Genomic DNA, 21,611 nt, shown 5'->3' with positions numbered 1-21,611 from the left:
GGAATGTGAAAGGGAATGAAGAGAAAAGAATGATTTCATTGACTAAGTGAGTAATTACAAGTAAGGTACATATACATATATATATATATATATATATATATATATATATATATAAAAGTGAGTTAAGAGCCTAACTAACTGCTATACAGTAGGAAGAATGACTAATTAATTGCTAACTAATTAAGTTAGGTATCCATAACATCCCCACTCAAGTTGGCAGGTATATGTTGATCATGCCAAACTTGGAGATGAGACTATGGAACTGGGTTGGAGTTACCGGCTTCGTGAAGACATCGGCAAGCTGATGCTGAGTTTAAACATGGATCAGTTTGATGAATCCTGCCACAACTTTTTCTCGAACGAAATGACAGTCTACCTCAATATGATAGGTCCTCTCGTGGAATGTGAGATTTGATGTAATGTGGATGGCTGACATAGAGTCACAAAACAGCACGGAAGATGGTGCCTTGATTTGAAAATCAGATAGGAGTCCTGTCAACCAAGTCAATTCAGCAGTCACAGCTGCCATAGCTCTGTATTTAGATTCAACAGATGATCGGGAAACCATTTGTTATTTTTTTGATCTCCAGGAAATCAGAGAGTCCCCAATGAATACACAGTAACCTGAAACGCTTCTCCTAGTGTCGGAGCATCCCGCCCAATCTGCATCTGCATAAGCCATTAGCCTCTTTTCTGATTTTGCAGAAAATAATAACCCTTGACCCACGGTTCCTTTCAAGTATCGCAAGAGATGGTGAAGTGCATTCATGTGAGTAGTTCTAGGCTTAGGCGAGAATTTACAAATGGTAGATACCGCATAGGTAATGTCCGGACGGGATTTAGTGAGGTACATTAACCTCCCTATTAGTCTCCGGTAGATGGAGGAGTTTGCAAGCAAATCACCATCGGAGTCGCTCAGGCTGAGGTTAGCCTCCATAGGCAGAGAAACAGACTTGGAATCTGTAAAATTAGTATCCTCCAAGATGCTTAAGGTGTACTTTCTTTGGCTAAGGACAATTCCATCACTGGACCTTGCTAGTTCCAAGCCTAAGAAATACTTCAAATCACCCAAAATCTTCAATTTGAAGGAGGCCTCTAACAGTTTCTGCACCTTATGCATCATATCCTTGGAAGGACTAGCTAGTATGATATCATCTACATAAACCAGCAAGTAAACAATCTTGTCGCCACTACCATAAGAGAAGAGGGAGTAATCATGCTTGGACTGTTTGAACTTGTGAGTGAGCAGTGTTGAAGTGAATTTATGGAACCATTGTCTTGAGGCTTATCTCAAACCATAGATGGACTTGTTCAACTTGCATACGAGTCCAGGGCTCTTGGACTTGTAACCAAGAGGCAGGTCCATATAAACTTCTTCGAACAAGTCACCGTTCAAGAAGGCGTTGTTCACATCTAGTTGCAACAAAAACCAATTGTTGATGGCTGCCAAAGAAAGGAGAACCCTGACAGTGGTGAGTTTGGCCACAGGAGAGAAGGTGTCCTTAAAGTCAATGCCTTCCTGCTGCGTATAGCCCTTTGCAACCAAACGGGCCTTATAGCGCTCTATTGAGCCATCTGCCTTACACTTGACTTTGTACACCCAACGACATCCAATGGTGTGTTTTCCTGGTGGAAGAGGAACTAAAGCCCAAGTATTAGTGGCTTCCATGGCTTGGAGCTCCTCATCCATAGCCTGCCTCCACTCAGGGTATTTCACAGCTTGATGGAAGAAGGAGGGCTCAGGAATTGCAGCAACATTAGCTATGAAATGAGAGTGATGGTGTGAGATGTGTTGAAACCGATCTAGAGTCCTATGAGAGACAATATTGCATTGATAATCCTTGAGGTAAGATGGTGGTCTGTGTTGTCTGGACGATTTTCTCAAGTTAATTGGTGAGTTTGGAATATTAGACTGATGTTGTGAGGTAGGTTCAATGACTAGCATATCTACAGATGGTTGAGATGGTGGTTGGGCAGAAGGAGGGCTGGTAAGTGTGACTAGAGGGACTGCATCAGTGATGGATGCTGGGATAACTATGTCGGGGAAATTGTCCACCATGGGCCTGAAAGTATCGGTTAATTGTCAAAAAGGAAATTCAGTTTTGATAAAGGAAACATCTCTGGAGATAAAAATTTTCTTGTTCACTGGGTCATACAACTTGTGTCCCTTGTAACCAGAAGGATAGCCAATGAAGATTGCACGCACTGCTCTCGGGGAGAACTTGTGTCTCTGAGATAGAAGAGAAGACGCATGAGTCAAGCAGCCAAAGACTCGCAAAGACTGATAGTTAGGTTGCTTAAGGAAGAGTTTCTCATATGGAGAGCAGTGTTGAAGTGCTGGACTTGGTAAGCGATTGATGAGGAAAGTGACAGTCAAGACACAATCTCCCTAAAAGGCAATTAGGGCCTTGGACTGAAAGAACAATGCTCTGGCCACATTGAGTAGATGCTGGTGCTTTCTTTCAACAACGGCATTTTGTTCTGGCCGCTCCACACAGGAGAATTGATGAAGCATGCCCTTGGAATTTAGGTAATCAAGGAGCATTAATTCACCAGCATTGTCTGATCTCACCTGCTTTACCCTAGTATTAAATTGAGTTTCAATCATATTAAAGAAATTGATGAGAATGTGAGAAGCATTAGATTTGTATTTTAGCAAAAAAGTCCAAGTGAATCTGGAATAATCATCCACAATAGTAAGAAAATATCTCGTGTTATTATAAGTTGGAGCTCTATAAGGGCCCCAAATATCATAGTGAACCAAATCAAAGGCATTCTTACAAAAATGATTATTGGATTGAAAAGATAAATGCTTGAGTTTAGCTAAGGGACAGACTTCACAAGTAGAATGATTGTATTTAAGAGTTTTATTGGATAAAAAAGGACTCAATTTGTTAAAGACTTTTTTTGAAGTGTGACCTAAACGAGCATGCCAAATAGTGCTATTAACATTGGTTACTAATTGACAGCTATGAACAGAACTCCTGGTATGGACTGTGAAGGGTGATTGTAGCAGAAACAGGTCATCAGTTTCATCACCTCTGCCAATCACCTTCTTGGAGGTCCTATCCTATATGATGAAGGCTAAGTCAGAAAAGAGGACTATGCAGTTAGACAATTTCAATAAAGAACTAACAGAAATCAAATTAACTCGGAAAGAGGGAATGAATATGACATTGTAAAGGATTAAAGAAGAATTAAGAACAACATTACCAATAGCTAAGGCACGAATTTTGGTATGGTCAGGTAAAACAACAAAATAATTTGTAAGAGGTTTGGGATTTTCCAAAAAATTAAAGGAATTAGTGATGTGTGTGGTGGCTCCGGAATCAACTATCCAAGAACTAACCTCTGCCATTTGATTCGAATAACATGAGAAAAACACTTCACCTGCACAAATTTCAAGTTCAATGTCCTGAAGAGCTTGCTGAGTTTGCAAGAGAGTCATCAATTGGTTGTACTGAGCCGTTGTAAGTGAAAAGGTAGATTTTGGAGATGGATCTTAACTTTCTTGATCATGAGCGACCTTGGCAACATGATGCACTTGGGATTTGACATTCACAGGCTTGTTCTAGGAATATCTAGGAGGATATCCATGGAAACGATAACATTTATCTTCAGTATGTCCCAGCAACCCACAATGAGCATAGAGTGGACGATCTTTTCTCCCTTTCACCTTGGGTCCAGAAGGAGTGGTGGGTCTTGGAGACTGTTTAACAGCAAAAGCCGTATGTTGGCTTGGAGAGGTGAGTGCTTTCTGCTTCTCCTCTTGCAACACAAGGGAAAAGACTTTTCCAATCGGAGGTAGTGGATCTGACAATAAAATCTGGCTTCGAACACTTGCCAAATTCTCATTGAGACCCATAAGGAACAGCATCACATATTCTTGATCAAGAAAGGCTTAAATCGGCTTAACGCCACCACAGGAATAAGATACCACTGGCTTGAAGGTGTTAAGTTCTTCCCAAAGTATCTTCAACTTTGTGAAATACTGTGAGACCGAGAGAGAGCCTTGAGTCAGAGACATGAGTGACCTCTTCAGCTCAAAGATGCGAGGTGCATTGCTCTGAGAGAAGCGAGTCTCCAAATCTTGCCAGAGTAAAGCCGTGGATCCAGTATAGATGACGCTTGCCACAATATCCTTGGAGATCGCATTCAGCAACCACGTAGTGACGATGTTGTTCATGCATTGCCATGATTCAGCGAGCGCAGGGTCAAGAACTGGATCTGGCTTCGGGAGGGAGCCATCGATGAAGCAGATTTTGCATTTTCCACTCAACGCAAGCCTCATCGATCTGCACCAAGAAGCGTAGTTGTCTTCTTGTAGGGGTTGTGAAACAAGCACGAGCCCTGGGTGATTGCCAGACTAAAGCAGATATGCATCAGGAATCGGCAAGGGCGGTGCCGGAGCTCGAGGTGTATTGGAATCTCCGTGAGGAACTGTGGATACAGAAATCGCAGACATTCTGATTGATAAGTAGAAGAATAGAGAAAGAGCAAGAAGGTTCTTGTCGAAACGAGAAAGAGCGAGAAAGAGGAATGGAAAATCAAGAAATTTTCCCGAGAAAAATCAAAGAATGAAGGGAGAGAATAATGCGGAAGTGTGAAGAAGAATTACATCTGATACCATATTTGGAATGTGAAAGGGAATGAAGAGAAAAGAATGATTTCATTGACTAAGTGAGTAATTACAAGTAAGGTACATATACATATATATATATATATATATATATATATATATATATATAAATAAGTGAGTTAAGAGCTTAACTAACTGCTATACAGTAGGAAGAATGACTAATTAATTGCTAACTAATTAAGTTAGGTATCCATAACAATGAGATTGCAAGTATATATACTAATCAGATGTATTAAGTTTCCTTAGTGGACTCTTTATCACTAAGGTTCGTTAAGAATTGGAAGTTCCAAGAACTGGAAGAGCTCTCAATAGAATAAAAATCCATGATAGGAAAGTTATGTAAAGAGGTTAGGCAATAAAGATGAGGAAAAACTAGATAAAAAGGAGCATTGCCTACACAATAGAAAATGAGAACCATCTATTTTCAAAGAAAGCAAACAATTGAAGGTAGCATAACTGTTGGAAATAACTTTACGATGCTAAAGTGAGCAGTATATGTAAGCATGATTATGTCACGTCCATTTTTGTTCATGTCATACTTCAAATAGCCTATGCCAACAGGAATGAGGGCTCTAAAGGGAAACGCTAGTTATTTTGTTTCCAAGCTAATGTTTTTGATACCAGATTGTATCAAGAACTAATCCTCCTTGCTTGTTTGATTGACAACAGATCTCCCAACTCACCAAATAATTGAACATTCTAAAGCACCGAACCCAAGGAAATCCCTCGTAATCTTCTCATTGGTATTGACTATTCCCTTAGTATGCGAAACTTAAAAAAATAAATAAAGTATGTTGGATCAAGCAACATTGAATTAGGGTGATCCTGCCTTCAAGAGAAAAATAAATCCCTTTCCATACCTCGAGAGACTCAAATAATTTTCACAATAGAATCCCAAAAAGAGGTTCAGGTAAGGTTGTCACCCAAAGAGATTCCCATATAAACAAGAATCCATTATAGAATTGGACATCTGGCCAAAATATTATGTTTGAGAGTTTTTTGTTAGGTCAATAATACTTGCTAAACCACTCTTAGACATATTGGTCCTCAAATCGAAGCCTAGCTCAAATATATGAAAGATAGAGAGAGAATTTTATAAGATACATCCTTATCATTTTTCAAAATCAGATTGGTACAATCAGCAAACTGCAAATGAGAAACCATAATCGCTTCATATCCACTAAGCATCCATCACTAAATTGAATAAGAAGGGGGATAGAGATTTACCTTGCCTTAAGCCCCTCTCACCATGGAACCATGTATTTGGCTCACCATTAACAACAACTAAGAAAGTACTTACAACAAGGCAACATGAAATCCAAATCCCACCATTTAAAGCCAAATCCTTTTTACTTTAACATCCTGTCCAAAAAATCCTAGTTGGCCTTCTTGTATGGGGTTTCTCAAACTCTATTTTAAAATAAGATATTCTTCTATTCATTAGCAATAAAAAATGCATCTAAGATCTATCTACTAGCTACATGGTATTTATTAAAACTTCTGTCCCTGTACTTGACAATTAAAGGGATTAGATGTTTGGTACAAATTTGTTTTCTTATTAGCAAAACATGATAGAAAATATGAGAATATTACTCATTGGTGATAAAACTATATAAGCTTTACAACACCTTTTAAATTTCAATCATTAACAGCTACTGTGCAGGTGGTTTGGTTGAAGGTTGAGTTATGCCGATTGCTGGAGGAGAAAAGAAATGCAATACTGAGGTTCTTCTCTGTCTTCTTCTTGCTTTTATTGAAAGTTTTTTATTATGACCTAAAGCATGTTGCTTATAAAGTAAGGCTTAGAGTATGTTTCTAGAATATAATTACAAGATAAATTTCATTAGGGAAGGAAATTTATCAGTTCAATGCAATTACTACCACTGGAATATTGATAATGTTAATTTCGGATGCAATTTAGTGATTTGCCCAAGAAAGTCATTCTAGATCTTTTAGTGATCATGTTCAAATATTGTCCATTGATGGTTCTGGAAATGTTTCTTAAGGAACAATATATGCATATTCCTAAAACCTTCCCTGTGAAATGTCATTGAACAACATGAATTATTTATTTTGTTTGCATAATCACTTTATATTCTATCTAGGTCATATGGCTTGTATTAGTATATTAAATCATTTGATAGGGTTGTATATGGTGTTCTATTTTGGCACTTTTGATTTTCAATTTCTATTCCATTTTACTTCCATGTTTCTTTATTAATATGAAAACGTGATTCAATTATGGGAAAATTGAACTTTATTTCTATAACTGAAAATATATGAATTCACTCCTAGCATTTTCTACTTGTGTTAATTGACACTTATTGTCTTATTCCATTGTTAAAACATAAGTCAAACAAGTTTAAGAAACTTTAAGGCATCATAATACATCTTGTGATTTGATTTATGGGAATAAAATGGCTAAAGTATAAGGGGTTACATGCTTATTGCATAAATTTAAGGGTTTTACTAAGGGCACTTGTTAAAAATACAAAGTGAAAGGATTTTGTAGAAAAAGATAAGATTTTGAAGTTTCCAATTATATTAAAAGCAAAACGTTACTTTTCCATTTAAAAAAAGGGTATTACTAGGTAGACAAAAAAAACAGGCAGAACTTGCCTTATTTAGCATTCATTAATTGTCGCAATAATTAATAATTGTTAAATAAGGCAAGTTATGGCTGATTTTGGCTGATTTTCTTTGGTTACCAAACATTTTTGTTAAAAAAAAGAAAAGGCTTCCCCTTTTGTATTCTTCCCAATTTCCCCAAGGATAGGCCACTTCTTCGCAAAACCGTAAATTTAATGAAACGATTAAAGTGTACTTCAAGAAAGTTTAATTTCAAGTTGATTTGCACTTTCTTAAAAGTTTGTAGATAATGTGCACATGACTTATAGTTGAGGAGATTAATGTGCATCCCTTCAATTATTGTTAGATATTATGATTAGTTTACTTGTGATGCATTAATAGTGTAAAAGATTTATACACTTGTAATTTTTCATTTGCATGAATATGCAACAAGATATGGCAAACTATATAAAAAAAATAATACTTTCTTTTATGATTCCTATGAAAATAATTTTTATCCATACATGGGATTTCATCTTTGAACAGAGCTGAGGAGCTAGAAACAGCTTTAATGGATATGGTAAAGCAGGATAATCGACTGCAATTGAGTGCAAGGGTAAATCCAATATTTGGATGATTGAAGTTACTATATTATATTTTTTTCAATTTTTATTTAGATACCTTGACATACTTGCAATTACTAAATTAATGAGAATGGAAATTTGTTTTCTCATTAACTTAATTTTTCTATTTTTCCTTGTGTGGAAAGTGGTTCAATTGGAAGATAACATGAATCTCTTTGAAAAGGATAAATGAAGAATGAAGAGAAGTTTTGGAGAGACCATTATATTCCATTAATTGAGCCCACCTAGTAGAATAGGATATGTTTGTTGTTGTGGTGGTGGTGTCCTTTGAATTCATTTCCTTCCAATTTGCACTTTAATTTAGAGTATAGGATATGGTATAAACATTTTGTAACAAAGACTAGATTTTACTACATAGTTTTTTCAGTTAAGCTTTATACTACGAAAGTTTTAAAAATTACTTACGAAAAATCATGTAGTAAAATTACCCATGAAAGAACAAAAATCTAAAATCGTGCATGAAAGATAATTTTGTTTGAGAAAGATTCCCATTTTCGGGTGAATGTGTCCAACAAAGCAACTCTTTTAAGTGTATTGGAAGAATCTTAGAACTCTTGAGATATATCAGAGGAATTATAGTTCTTTCACGTGTACTTTTGTCACTTTCTCACAAAGAAAGCCGAAACAAAAATATTGTGAAAGAACTAAATAAGCTTAATATGAATATCATTTCATGTTTCAAACAGCAGAAAAGTTTTGTTTATGCAATATAAGACATAAGCACTAGAAAAGTAAGTTCAAAACCTTTTTGTTAGTCATTTAATTTGTGATGCTTATAATATTTCTTGTCATCATTTAGATTGAGGAATTGGAGCAGGAAGTAGCCGAGTTACAACAAGTCCTTGCAGATAAGAAAGAACAGGAAGTTGCCATGATGCAGGTTTTCTTGCGCACCTGCTTTCTCCAATTTTTATTTTTGTAAGCTTATATGTTAAAATAAATAAGTAAAAGGAAACAAATAACAATTTATTTGTAATTTGTATAGAAAACATTGAAATCTTTTTCGTGCCACAGGTCTTAGTGAAGCTAGAGCATGATCAGAAAGATACTGAAGATGCTCGTAAAAGAGCAGAACAAGAACTTGCAGCTCAAAAATTAGAAGTTCATATCCTTCAGGTAACCCGTTTGTTGTTATCACTGTGATTCTTGTAATTTGTTACATCGTACTTTACAGATTGGGGCAGTAAAATGTTGGAATTTCTAAGCAGTAGACAAGTCACACATCCATTAAACATGAGTTATGTGTAGTATATAATATAGAGAACCATAGACTTGTAGACCCATTTTTGCCTTTAAAATTTTTGTCAAGATGTACTGTTCGATCCAAAGACGACTTGCTTGAAAGTGCAGCACTATGCAAAGAGAAGGTTTGAATGGTTGAGTGAGGAGTGAAAGGAAACGTTAGCACTCAGTTGAAAATTTGAATTATATTGGCAGGGCTATAATAGCAATATTAGTTTTAAGGAAAACAATCCCATGGCAATGGGGTATAATAGTTAGTTTAATTTTAAGAAAAAAAATTTCAAGGAAGATAATCTTACAATCCCTTTTCTCATATGGGATTAAGAATGATGGGATTTCATTCCTTAGAATAACTCAACTCTGGAATAGTTTATTTAAAGTGATGCACCTAATAGGGGAATCTTATATTCTGATATGCACATCTCTAGGATGGTGTTATATGCAGCATGTTTTTGGCTCCCCTCTCTAACACGAAATTCTTAAATAAAGTTAAAAGGCTAGCAGATAAGATAATCACACTAAAGTTTTTAGTTATACTACAAATTAAGCACACCTCTTTCTCCCTCTTGGTGCCTAAAGATTGTTGATGAATACATTGGTTTCTATATTCATTTATAAGGTTTGTGTGTAATCCTATTAGCACTATCATTGTTGACGTTTTTGCATGTTATAATATATTTAAAAAGAATGATGAGATAACTAATATAGATAATGTGCCGATAGTTCTAATATATTTTGCTATTGGTTTTATTTTGTTTACAATGTGATGTGGATAGTTTCAATGGCTTCCACAAATTTTGGAATAAAAATTGTCCATTTTTTTACAAAAAATTAAATATCTACAGCATGTTTATGGTATTGAAGAGCTATCTAATTTCTAAGATGGATGAGTCTATTTTCCATATTAGTAGAAGTGAAAACACTATATTAACTATCAAGGATATTGTAAGACATATATATATATCTATTTCCAGTATAATAAATGTGCAGGAAAAGTATGAGAAAGCCATGATATCAATTGCTGAGTTGCAAAAACGGGTGATTGTTGCAGAAAGTATGTTGGAGGCTACCCTTCAATATGAATCTGGCCAAAACAAAGCACTTTCTTCACCAAGGTACAAAATATTTCATATTTTAGAATATTTGTTATAGTAATTTACAATTTGTATGCAACATTTTTTATTTTAAGTTCAAATTTTATTATTACTATTTTGTTACAAATTATTTTAGTTATTGCCTTTATCACTTGAAGATGCCAAACTAATGGAGAAATAGTCCTTAGTCCTTATCTTCATAAACAATGGAGATATGCAAAATTGTAGAAACTACATAGAGATTAAGACAAAGAGTCATACCATAAAGTTAGAGGATGATAGAAATAGAATAGAGATTGAGAAAAGAGATCTAGGTTTTGGAGAATCAATTTGTCTTTATGATAGGTAAATCCATCTTGGAGACTATACACTTGTTGAAGAGAATGATAGAGAGATGTCAGAGCAATAAAAGGAAATTTTACATATGGCCATTGATATGGTACCATGGGAAGTCCTATAGAAGGTCTTGTAGAAGAAGGGACTAAGGATAGCATAATGTAATTAAAGACATGTAAGGTGGGATCCATAAATCTTGTGAGAACACAAAGTGGTTAGTAGAGGAATTTTCTATCGGTATATGATTACACTAAGGCTGATCTCTAAGTGTATGATTTTTACATTAGTATTGGAGGTGGTTTATGAACCTATCTAGAAACCTATATATTTCTTAGGTGGCCGGTTTAGATATGTGGGAGAAGACCAGCAGAGCATTCGATCAGCAAAATAGTATCAAAGTTCTCTACTTTCATGCGTTTAGCACACTCATGGTAGACTAGATTAGTAGCAATTTGAATTACACTTGTGCTATCTACGTGAAGAGAAGTAAAACTAGACTGAGGGAACCCAAACTTAGCTAATATTCCTTGAAGCTAAGTTGTTTTGGATGATGCAGCAGACATAGCACGATATTCTGACTTAGTAGAGCTACTTAAAGACACGGTCTTGCTTTTTTACTTTTCCATGATATCAAAAAATCTCCAAGGAACATGCACCAACCAATGACAAATTTATGGGTATTAGGACAACTTGCCCAATCTGCATTATTATAAGTAATTAGGTTCATGGGAAAAACAGCATATAAACCACGACAAGTAATGCCCTTCAGATATCTAATAATTCGACAAACAGCAGCTATGTGGAGGTATCTTAGGGAGTCATAAATTGACAAATTTGTTGTGCAAGAAATGAGATATCAACCCTTTAATTGCTAGCTGCCAATTGTCGATAAAGCCAAGGATCTGAAAGTTGCTCGCCCTCATCATAATGTTACTTGATGTTCACTTCAAGAGGAGTTACAATAGGTGAAGATCCTTGAAGACCAGCTAAGATAATCAAATCATGTGTGTACTTCCAATCCTATGAAGTAAGAAAGGTTACCAAGATCCTTCATTTGAAAAGAATCATGAAGGTGTTGTTGTAGCTAACTAATCAATAGAGTGAGTTCATGGGACAACAATATCATCAATGTATACCAAAATAAAGAACAAGGCAAATAGTGGTTTTCAAAGAAACAAAAGTCATATTCGCTCTACACATATCTAAATTGGGCAAAGTTGATTGGCTTATAATATATAACGAATGATTCAACTTACAAGCCTCAATAATAGAAGAGAAAATTAAACCGGTGGGAGGTTTCATGTAAATTTCCTCTTTGAGATACCATGGAGAAAGGCTTCTTTTAAATCAAAGTGTTTAAGTGACCATCCTTGTTTGGTAGCAATTGTGAGAATTGTATGAATAGTAATCACTTTAGCTATAGGACCAAATGTTCCCTCATACTTAATGTCATACTCTTCTTGGTGTCCCAAGACAGAAACTGAGCCATATAATGATCCAAAGAACTGTCAAATTAAAATTTAACTCAGTAAACCCATTTACAGCTGATAGGTTCGACGTGAACTAGACATGGAACAATGTCTTCTCTTGAAGAGCTATAAGTCCTCTTGCATGCTCTTTGCCAACTTCCATCTTTAGCTGCTTGTGGATAAAAAACTAGATTATTTATTTCCAATAACAAACAATTGGAATTGAAATTCCGATGGTATATAGTTTTTCCTAGTGAATTTGGCACAAAAATCAGAATCGTTATTTCCCAAACCAACCATGTTAAAGAAAAATACTAAATGAAGAAACCAAACCAAGTAAAAGAAAGAAACATCTGAAGGTACCAATGACCAAAGAAAAAAAAAAGATTTAATTACTCTGTTGCTCCCTATAGTTTTACTAAATTTACAACTAGATCCTTATACTTCTTTTCTTTGCAATTAGGTCCCTACACTGTTTTTAATTTTGTAATTAGATTCTTTTCATGTCAAACACGTTAAAATTAACGGAATATTTTTTCAAAAATTTATGTTCAAAGATCTAATTAAGTTCTTAATTGTGGATACCTTTATTTTGCAGAGAAATATTTAGTTAACTCTAATATTTTTTATATTAGGAAGACCCAATTATAAAATCAAAAGTAATGTAAAGACTCAATTGAAAGAAAAAAAAATTATAGCGATATAATTGCCAAGGGCGGAGCCACATAGAAGGTAAGGGGGGCAATGGCCTCCCCCAACCCTTAATTTTTCTCTATAAATTATACATAAAATTTAATTTAGCCCCCCCTAAATGTTTTATTTTATTTTATTTTAAATATAAAATTAATTTTTTGGCCCCTCCCTCACATTGAGGCTAGCTCCGCCCCTGATAATTGCAGATTTGGTAAAATTATAGAGACTAACAGAATAGCTAAACAAAAATAAAATCACTACCCAAAAGTACTAGAGATGAAAAAATCCAAGATGAACTAAGACTACTCTAGAACCCAAGCTCTATTACCATGTTAAAGTCTGATTTGAAAGACAAGATGTCCCTTGCTATTTCTTTCATACAACATATAGACAAATGTACAGTATCAAGGATAGAATTTTTATCTGATTTACACTGGTTTTCATACTAAGTTACTGAGATTTTAGGATGATATCTAGCTTAATTTTACTCCCTATAGCAACTATATATTCTATATATGAAAATAGGAAAATATACTCCTAGTGGACAAAAATGTCCTATGGAAACTGACAGATCACAGGGAAAGATTTTGAATGAGGTGGTCAAGAGAGATTGATAAGCATAAATAGGCTTACTGTAGAAATGGTATATGACAAGATGCAATGGTATTGTTTGATTTATGTTGACTATCTCATCTAGTAGGATAAAAATTTTATTATTGTAATTGTAGTATTGCCTTTATCACTTTATGATTTTCCTTTGAAACACTTGGACTACATATGCTGAAGACTAAGACCTCCATATTTCACGCATAAATCATCTATTAAGCATATTGATCCATAATTGCATAATTTTGCTTTAAGGGATTAGGGAAGTAAAAGTTCTGAATTCTGATATATTTCATTCTCAATGATGTCCTTTCTATATCTGAATTCTGACTTTGAAATTTCCGAGAGAGATTGTTAGAAAATATGTAGATATTAAAAAAGAGAGAAAATATAAAAGTGATTCTGTCGTTGTATCCACTGTCTCCAATATTTTAGTGATTGAGAATTAACAAATTGATAAATTTTGTATTAAGATATGGACATTTTGATTGTTTCAATATTATGTGCATTAAGATGGTTACCAAACCACACCAAGATCGTTAGCATATGATGCAAGATTTGCAACCTCCATTGTTTGTTGAGAGCACATTCATTTGGATCAATTTCATTGGCGGTACTTTTGTAGGGTTGGTGGTCGTCAAAGTCCACATACAGATAGCAACTCACGTTTTGGTCTACTTTTTGGACGTGGTTGGCTTGATAAGAACAAGGTAAAATCTTCGTTTCTACAGTTATTACAATTCAGCGTTGCAAGAATTAGCCATCTGAAGATTGGGTGCATTAGAAACTGATGCAGTTAATTACTTGATCCTGTATTCATTTATATTTTTGTTTACCTTGTAAAGATATTGTATCAATCTTTTAAAAAATTTAGAATTTTTAAAGAGTCAATTTTCAGTTTTTGCCATAATATGCAAATTGAGAATCAAAAATGATATTTGCATAAAAAATATGAGCCATCATATAAGCTACCAAGTATTTGTGTATGAATACAATATATATGGGTAGCTGATTTTTTGTGTATACGTAACATCGTTAGTTTTAGTATATATGTGCTAATTTCCATTCTTTCAGGTGGAGTAATTGACAAGCTCCGCATTTCTTATTGATAAAAACTTACACACATTCTGTTGTAGCAGAAGCTTATAATTGTTTTTATTGATTATGCCTTGCACATCCTATTAAACAGGGAAAGTCTAATGCTGAGGAAACCGGTGAAAGTTTGTCTTCCAATGCCGCTTTGGGGACTGAATCCAACGACCAAGAAAAGCAAACATAGTACATGCAGAGCCGCGATGTTTGAGAGCTAGGAGTAGTTAGTTACGGCAGTTTCTGGTTTGCATCATTCTGTTTTTATTTGTGATAGTTGGCTGAAAGAAAGATAAGAAAGAAGAATCCACTTGTATCACCATCCATTCAAATCCGAGCCTTTCCTTCCGAAATTTTTTATTACCCATTAAAGTATTAAACCAAACTAGAGATATATGTCAGGGATGCTATAGATATGGATAGTTAAAATAGTAATGTAAAGGTATATCTTTTTTTTCTTTTTTAACGATGTTATCATTTAATTCAAAACAAACTTAACTTTGTAACTCTTAATGTGGATTCTTTGATTCGGATGAAGTACACATAATTTGAAAAACTATTAAGAGAAAATCTCCATATTGATAGGGTGAAGAAAATATGAATACATAATCATTTGTGATCATAAAATAATCAAGCACGGATAAATCTATCCACAAAATAATAAAATTGACATTATATCTATAAAAAGATTGTTGATAAAATTATCTAAATTTTAAAAAATTATTTAAAATTTTCAAACCACCTCTCCTAACTTAACTTAATTCAAATTCCCAATTATAATTTAGGTAGAGTTTTAAATATTCCTAGACACTATTGTTTTAATAATTTTAACTGTTAATCTTAATTATAAAAAATATATATAATTGGTGTACGAAATTGACTCCGTAATATTCGCACAGATAGACCGGCAAGTGCACTGGGTCGTCCAAGTAATACCTCAGGTGAGTGAGGGTCAATCCCACGGAAATTGTTGGTTTGAACAAGCAATGGCTATCTTGTAGATCTTAGTTAGGCCGATATAAAATATAGTTGTTGTGGAAAATGCATAAAAACGGAATAAAGATAGAATTACTTGATTGTTGTGAAATCAATAATAAAGGAATGGTTGAGGCTTCGGAGATGCTTCTTTCTTCTGGATCAACTTTTCTCACTGTCTACTTCAACTTTTCTTCTGGATCAACTTTTCTCACTGTCTACTTCAACTTCTGATGATTCATTCCATGACAGGCTGTAAGTGATTAACGCCAAGTCAGTGGTCATTAATCTCCTCTGCTTCAGATCAAACGCCAGGTCAGTGGTCATCCAATCTGAACAGGGGGGTGAAGCTCCTGCAGTCCATTCCCTTGGTGATCCTACTCAAAGCGCCACAGACAAGGTCGAATCTTCCAGATCAGAGAATGTTGCTTCCTGATTCTAGCCTATACCACAAAGGCCCTAATCGCCCCGTGCCTCGGCTGAACTGATGTCTCCAAGTCCCCAACGAAGTCGTGGATTAGCCATCTAAGAGATGTATAATCAAGCTTGTGGTTCGGTACTATCCCGTCAAGGACTCGCAAGAACCCATGTAGAATAGGGATGACGGTCAAGTTACACTCCCAATTCATTAGGATGAAGAACGAAGATACATCTTAGAATGGAATCAAGCATAGATTGAAGTAGAACAATGATATTATTAATCCATAAGAATCAGCAGAGCTCCTAACCTTAACCTAGGAGGTTAGTGACTCATAGCTTACATAAAAGTAATGAAAGGTTCGAATGGGCAAAGATCCCTAACAAGGGTGATCTTTGTTCTATATATACTAGTTTAGCAACTTAAGTATTACAGAAATAGGATAAACTAGGTTGATAGTGCAAAAATCCACTTATGGGGCCCACTTGGTGAGTGTTTGGGCTGAGCTAAGGGTGACTCCATGAGCTAGTACCCTTCTTGGGCGTTGACGCCAACTGCTCGCTTTTAGGCGTCCAATGCCAGGAAGAGGGTGAAGTGCTGGAATTAAACGCCAGTTTTGGACCTTCATTTCCAGAACAAAGTATGGACTATTATATATTGCTGAAAAGCCCTGGATGTTAGCTTTCCAATGCCATTGAGAGCGCGCCATTTGAACTTCTGGAGCTCTGAAAATGCTCCTTCGAGTGAATGAAGATCAAAATCCGACAACATCTGCAGTCCTTTCTCTGTCTCTGATTCAGACTTTTCCAAAGCTTCTCAACTTTAGCTAGAAATTACCTAAAATTATCATAAAACGTAACAACTCAAACTAGAATCCAAAAATGTGAATTTTGCACTAAAACCTATGAAAATATAATAAAACTTAAACAAAATATAACAAAAACTATATGAAAATGATGCCAAAAAACGTAAAAAATATCTGCTCATAAGAACACCAAACTTAAACTGTTGCTTATCCCTAAGCAACCAAAAACAAAGTAGGATTAAAAGAAGAGAAGGATACAATAGTTCCCCGAGTTTTCAATGAAGCTCAGTTTCAATTAGATGAGCGGGACTAGTAGCTATTCACTTCTGAATAGTCTTGGCATCTCACTTTCCTTTGAAGCTCAGAATAGTTGGCATCCTTAGGAACTCAGAATCCAGATAATATTGTTGACTCCCCTAGTTCAATTCTTTTTTATTATTTGAACACAGCTCATTTTGAGTCATGGTCGTGACCCTAAGCGCTTTGTTTTCCAATATTATCACCGGATACATAAACGCCACAAACACTTAACTGGATGAACCCATTAGGATTGTGATTCAGCTTTGCTAGAATCCCCAGCCAGTGGTGTCCAGAGCTCTTAAGCACATTCTTTTGCTTTGAATTACGACTTTAACTGCTCAGTCTCAAGCTTTTCACTTGACACCTTAACACCACAAGCATATAGTTAGGGGAATTAACTATTTTGAACTGTTTAGGCTAAGATTTTGTTTCTTTTAGGCCCTCCTAACCATTGATGCTCAAAGCCTTGGATCCTCGCTCTTACCTTTTGGTTTAAAGAGATATTGGCTTTTTCTTCTTTTTTTCGTTTCTTTCTATTTCTTTCTTTTTGCTGCTTTTTCTTGCTTCAAGAATCAATTTTTGGATTTTTCAGATTACCAATAATACTTCTTTTTTTTCATCATTCTTTCAAGAGCCAACATTCTTAACTCCAACATCAAACATGCACTGTTCATTCATGCATTCAGAAAATAAAAGTAATGCCACCACATCAAATAATTGAACTATTCTTATTCTATAACTCGAGATTTATGCATCCTTATTATGAGCGGATAATTTATACGCTTTTTGGCATTATTTTTAGGTAGTTTTTAGCATGTTTTAGTTACTTTTTAGTATATTTTTATTAGTTTTTATGCAAAAATCACATTTCTGGACTTTATTATGAGTTTGTGTGTTTTTTTGTGATTTCAGGTATTTTCTGGCTGAAATTGAGGGACCTGAGCAAAAATCTGATTCAGAGGCTGAGAAAGGACTGCAGATACTGTTCGATTCTGACCCTCCTGCACTCGAAGTTGATTTTCTAGAGCTATAGAGGCCCAATTGGCGCGCTCTCAATTGCGTTGAAAAGTAGACATCTTGGGCTTTTCAGCAATGTATAATAGTTCATACTTTGCCCGAGATTCGATGGCCTAAACTGGCATTTAAACGCCCACCAGAGACCCCTCCAGAACTGGCACCGGAGCTAGAGTTAAACTCCAAGAATGGTCTATGCATGTGAAAGCTTCAAGGCTCAGCCCAAGCACACACCAAGTGGGCCCTGGAAGTAGATTTCTGCACTTAGTTACTCATTTTCTGTAAACTCTAGTAACTAGTTTAGTATATATAGCACATTTTACTATTGTATTGGGGGGCTGGCAGCTTTTGAGAATTATCTTATGCCACTTGAGAGGCTGGCCATTCGGCCATGCCTAGACCTTCTTCTCTTATGTATTTTCTACGGTGGAGTTTCTACACCTCATAGATTAAGGTGAGGAGCTCTGTTGTTCTTCATGAACTAATGCAAATATTATTGTTTCTCTTTCAATTCACGCCTACTTCTTCTACAAGATATACTCTCGTACTTAATTCAGTTAAGTCAGAATGAAGAGGGTGACCCATGACAATCACCCACTATCTTCATTACTCGCTTAGCCAAGATCCGCATGCCTGACAACCACAAACAGTCTACATGATGTTCAATGTAGTCATTAGACGAAAGCTGGAGTATAATCTTTTGGGTCTCTGATCCACAGACCAAGTCCGTGAGGTTAGAACCTTCGTGGTATAGGCTAGAAATAATTGGTAGCATTCCTGAGTTCCGAAAAGTCTAAACCTTGTGTGTGGTATTCCGAGTAGGATCTGGGACAGGATGACTGTGACGAGCTTCAAACTCACAACTTTTGGGCGCAGTGACAGTGTGCAAAAGGATAGAGAGATCATATTCCGACACAAGTAGGAATCGACAGATGATTAGCCATGCGGTAGCTGTGCCTGGTATTTTCCATCCGATACGAGAAATCTGACAGTTGATTAGCCGTATAGAAACCGTAGCCGAACCATTTTCACTGAGAGGATCATACAACTTGCCATGGAAGGGAGGACGCATGATTGGATGAAGACAATAGGAAAGCAGAGGTTCAAAAGCAACAAAGCATCTCCAAACGCTTATCTGAAATTCCCACCAATGAATTACATAAGTATCTTTATATTATTTTCTGTTTATTTATCTTTTGATTATCAAAACCACTGGTTTGAGATCCAATTTTTTAGTTGGTTTACCATTTGTACAGAATGGTAAAGGGGCACATTCAATCTTTGTTTGTGCATTAGTTGTCAATTCTTCTCTTTACCGCGGGGTAGAGCAGCTTGGTAGCTCGCAAGGCTCATAACCTTGAGGTCACGGGTTCAAATCCCGTCTCCGCAACAGTTTTTGATAAAAGCAGGAATTCAAGAAAAGGGGGGGAGATACTATCACAGTCAACTCTAACAATTTTTATTACTTTTTAATAATTTAATAATCGATTTAATAAAGTACTAAGGGCAGGGGCGGATAGCGGGAATCGAACCCGCGTCTTCTCCTTGGCAAAGAGAAATTTTACCATTCGACTATATCCGCATTTTTGAATCGTATTTGATACGTAATATATCAATCTTATTTGTGCAGAGCTAGGTTTGATACTCCGTTAGGCGTAATTTGAAAGAAAGTCGAAAAATGGAAAATATATGAAATATATATATGAGATCTCCCTATTCTATTAATAAGGATTTATCTATTAATAGAAGATTAATTTAGTAATAGTTCTTTCTATTAATACTTCTATATTAATACTTATAATATAAAAGGATTAATCGTAGAAATTAGTCGTATAAATAGAATAAATAAATAGAATAGTATTGAATAGTATTCAATTTGAGAAGAGAATCTTTATAGAGGATTTCGAATAGATTCGAAATTTAATAGATTAATAAAATCTATAAATCTGAATATATTACTCCTATTGAATATTCAAATTCATTTTTCTATTACTATTTTTTTTATTGAATTAGTGAACAATAGTAAAATAATTCCTTCATAGTGATATTTTTTATAGAGATAGGAGAAAAAATTCACATGGATATAGTAAATCTTGCTTGGGCTGCTTTAATGGTAGTTTTCACATTTTTCCTTTCTCTCGTAGTATGGGGAAGAAGTGATAAATACAATGACAGTTATTCTTTTGTGTTATTGATCCACTGAGTTCCAGGTAGACATATGTCTTCTAGAATCTGATCCAGCTAGAGATTAGTTACCACCCTCCTATTAAAGGATTTTGGATCATCCTTTTGTGGAGGTAATTTAAAGATCTCTCTCACCTTATCAAGATGAAAATAAAGAGTCTTTTCCTGGACCATGGTGCAAAAAGTATGGAACCCTTGTCCATCTTTCTTTTGCTTATCTGTCGTCCATAGATTTGTATAAAATTAATGGACTATTGTTATTCCAACATTGGTCACAGGGTCGGCCAGGGCTTCCCAGTCTCTTTTTCGAATCTACTTTCGGATCTCCGGCTACTCATCTTCTTTTAATTCGAATTTGGCTTCCGGGATCACTTCCCTCTTGCACATTATTTTGTAATAATGTTTTTCATGCTGCTTGCTGTAGAATCTGAAAGGTTTGAAAACAGTTGTTGGGTTATCTTCTTCCTTACTTCTTGTGTGGGTTTTCCACTTTTTGGAGCCATGGAATTTGAATGGAGTGAGAAGGCAAGGCTCTTTCCACACAAAACTTAAAAGATTTGCTCGTCCTTGAGCAAAAATAAAAGAAAGAAGACTAAAAGGAGGAGAAGAATTCAAATGGTAGATGGATAAGCAAGGGGGATCGTCTGGGACGAATGATATATATAGGGAGGGGTAGGGTGGGTTTTCAAAATTTAATTAGATAAAAGATAAAGAAGATATGATTCACACTTTGGTAAAAAAATAAAAAAGATAAGTTTTAAAATTTGTTTAATCATCAAAGATATGAAAAAGATACAAAGAATAAGATAGAAAGTATAAGGGGTACGGAAAAGATTTTAAAGTTTGATAAAAGATTTGGAAAGGGATTGCAAAGATATGAAATTTTGAAAAGGATTTGAAAAAGAATTGAGGAAGATTTGAAAATATTTTAAATTTGAAAGGAATTTGAAATTGAAATATGATGGTTGAAAGAATCTTGTTTAAAAGATATGATTAAAAAGATAAAATTTAGAAAAGATATGTTTTGAAAATATCAAAAACCTCCCTTACCTTTGTTGGGCAAAAACCTCCCTCTTGTCTGGCATTCAACGCCGGCAAGGGGCCTTCCCCAGGATGCTCTATTTTTAGCTCTGAACATTGCTGTCTCTGTTCCAGGAGGTATACATGATCATAAACATTAGAAAGCAAAGTAACTATGAAAAGAAGAACTTGAAATTTCAAGAAAACTAGATTAAATGATAACAATTAAAACAAATTGAAAACAATAATATGCTACTAATCTTTGAGTTGCCTCCCAACAAGTGCTTCTTTACTATCTTTTAGCTAGACTTTTCTGTGCTCATGTCAGCAATAGGGTGGATTTCTCTTGCTCAACTTCACCACCCAAGTAATGTTTCACTCTTTGGCCATTAATAGTAAATCTTTTATCAGAGTGGTTACTCTGAAGTTCTATATGACCATAGGGTGATACATTAGTGATCAAGAAAGGTCCTGTCCAACGTGACTTGAGCTTTCTTAGGAAGAGCTTTAGTCTA

The 21,611-nt window shown here is 35.2% G+C and overlaps 1 protein-coding gene and 2 non-coding genes across 3 annotated transcripts in view; 2 read left to right on the top strand and 1 right to left on the bottom strand.

Moving 5' to 3' along the window:
* Positions 1-21,611, top strand: part of LOC130962811 (uncharacterized) — a 72,963-nt gene that overhangs the window by 6,298 nt on the left and 45,054 nt on the right. The window contains exons 12-17 of the mRNA XM_057888977.1: positions 6,303-6,364; positions 7,754-7,823; positions 8,651-8,731; positions 8,866-8,967; positions 10,084-10,208; positions 14,669-14,752. Of these exons, the coding sequence (XP_057744960.1) occupies positions 6,303-6,364; positions 7,754-7,823; positions 8,651-8,731; positions 8,866-8,967; positions 10,084-10,208; positions 14,669-14,752 (524 nt within the window). The remainder of the gene's footprint in view (positions 1-6,302; positions 6,365-7,753; positions 7,824-8,650; positions 8,732-8,865; positions 8,968-10,083; positions 10,209-14,668; positions 14,753-21,611) is intronic.
* TRNAM-CAU (transfer RNA methionine (anticodon CAU)) lies at positions 19,209-19,282 on the top strand. The gene has a single exon. It is a non-coding gene; the product is annotated as a tRNA-Met (tRNA).
* Positions 19,404-19,474, bottom strand: TRNAG-GCC (transfer RNA glycine (anticodon GCC)). The gene has a single exon. It is a non-coding gene; the product is annotated as a tRNA-Gly (tRNA).

Source organism: Arachis stenosperma, chromosome 2, assembly GCF_014773155.1.
Source record: "Arachis stenosperma cultivar V10309 chromosome 2, arast.V10309.gnm1.PFL2, whole genome shotgun sequence".
Classification (NCBI taxonomy): Eukaryota; Viridiplantae; Streptophyta; class Magnoliopsida; order Fabales; family Fabaceae; genus Arachis; species Arachis stenosperma.
The sequence above is the reverse complement of the archived record's forward strand: the minus strand, read 5'-3'. Positions and strand labels throughout refer to the sequence as shown.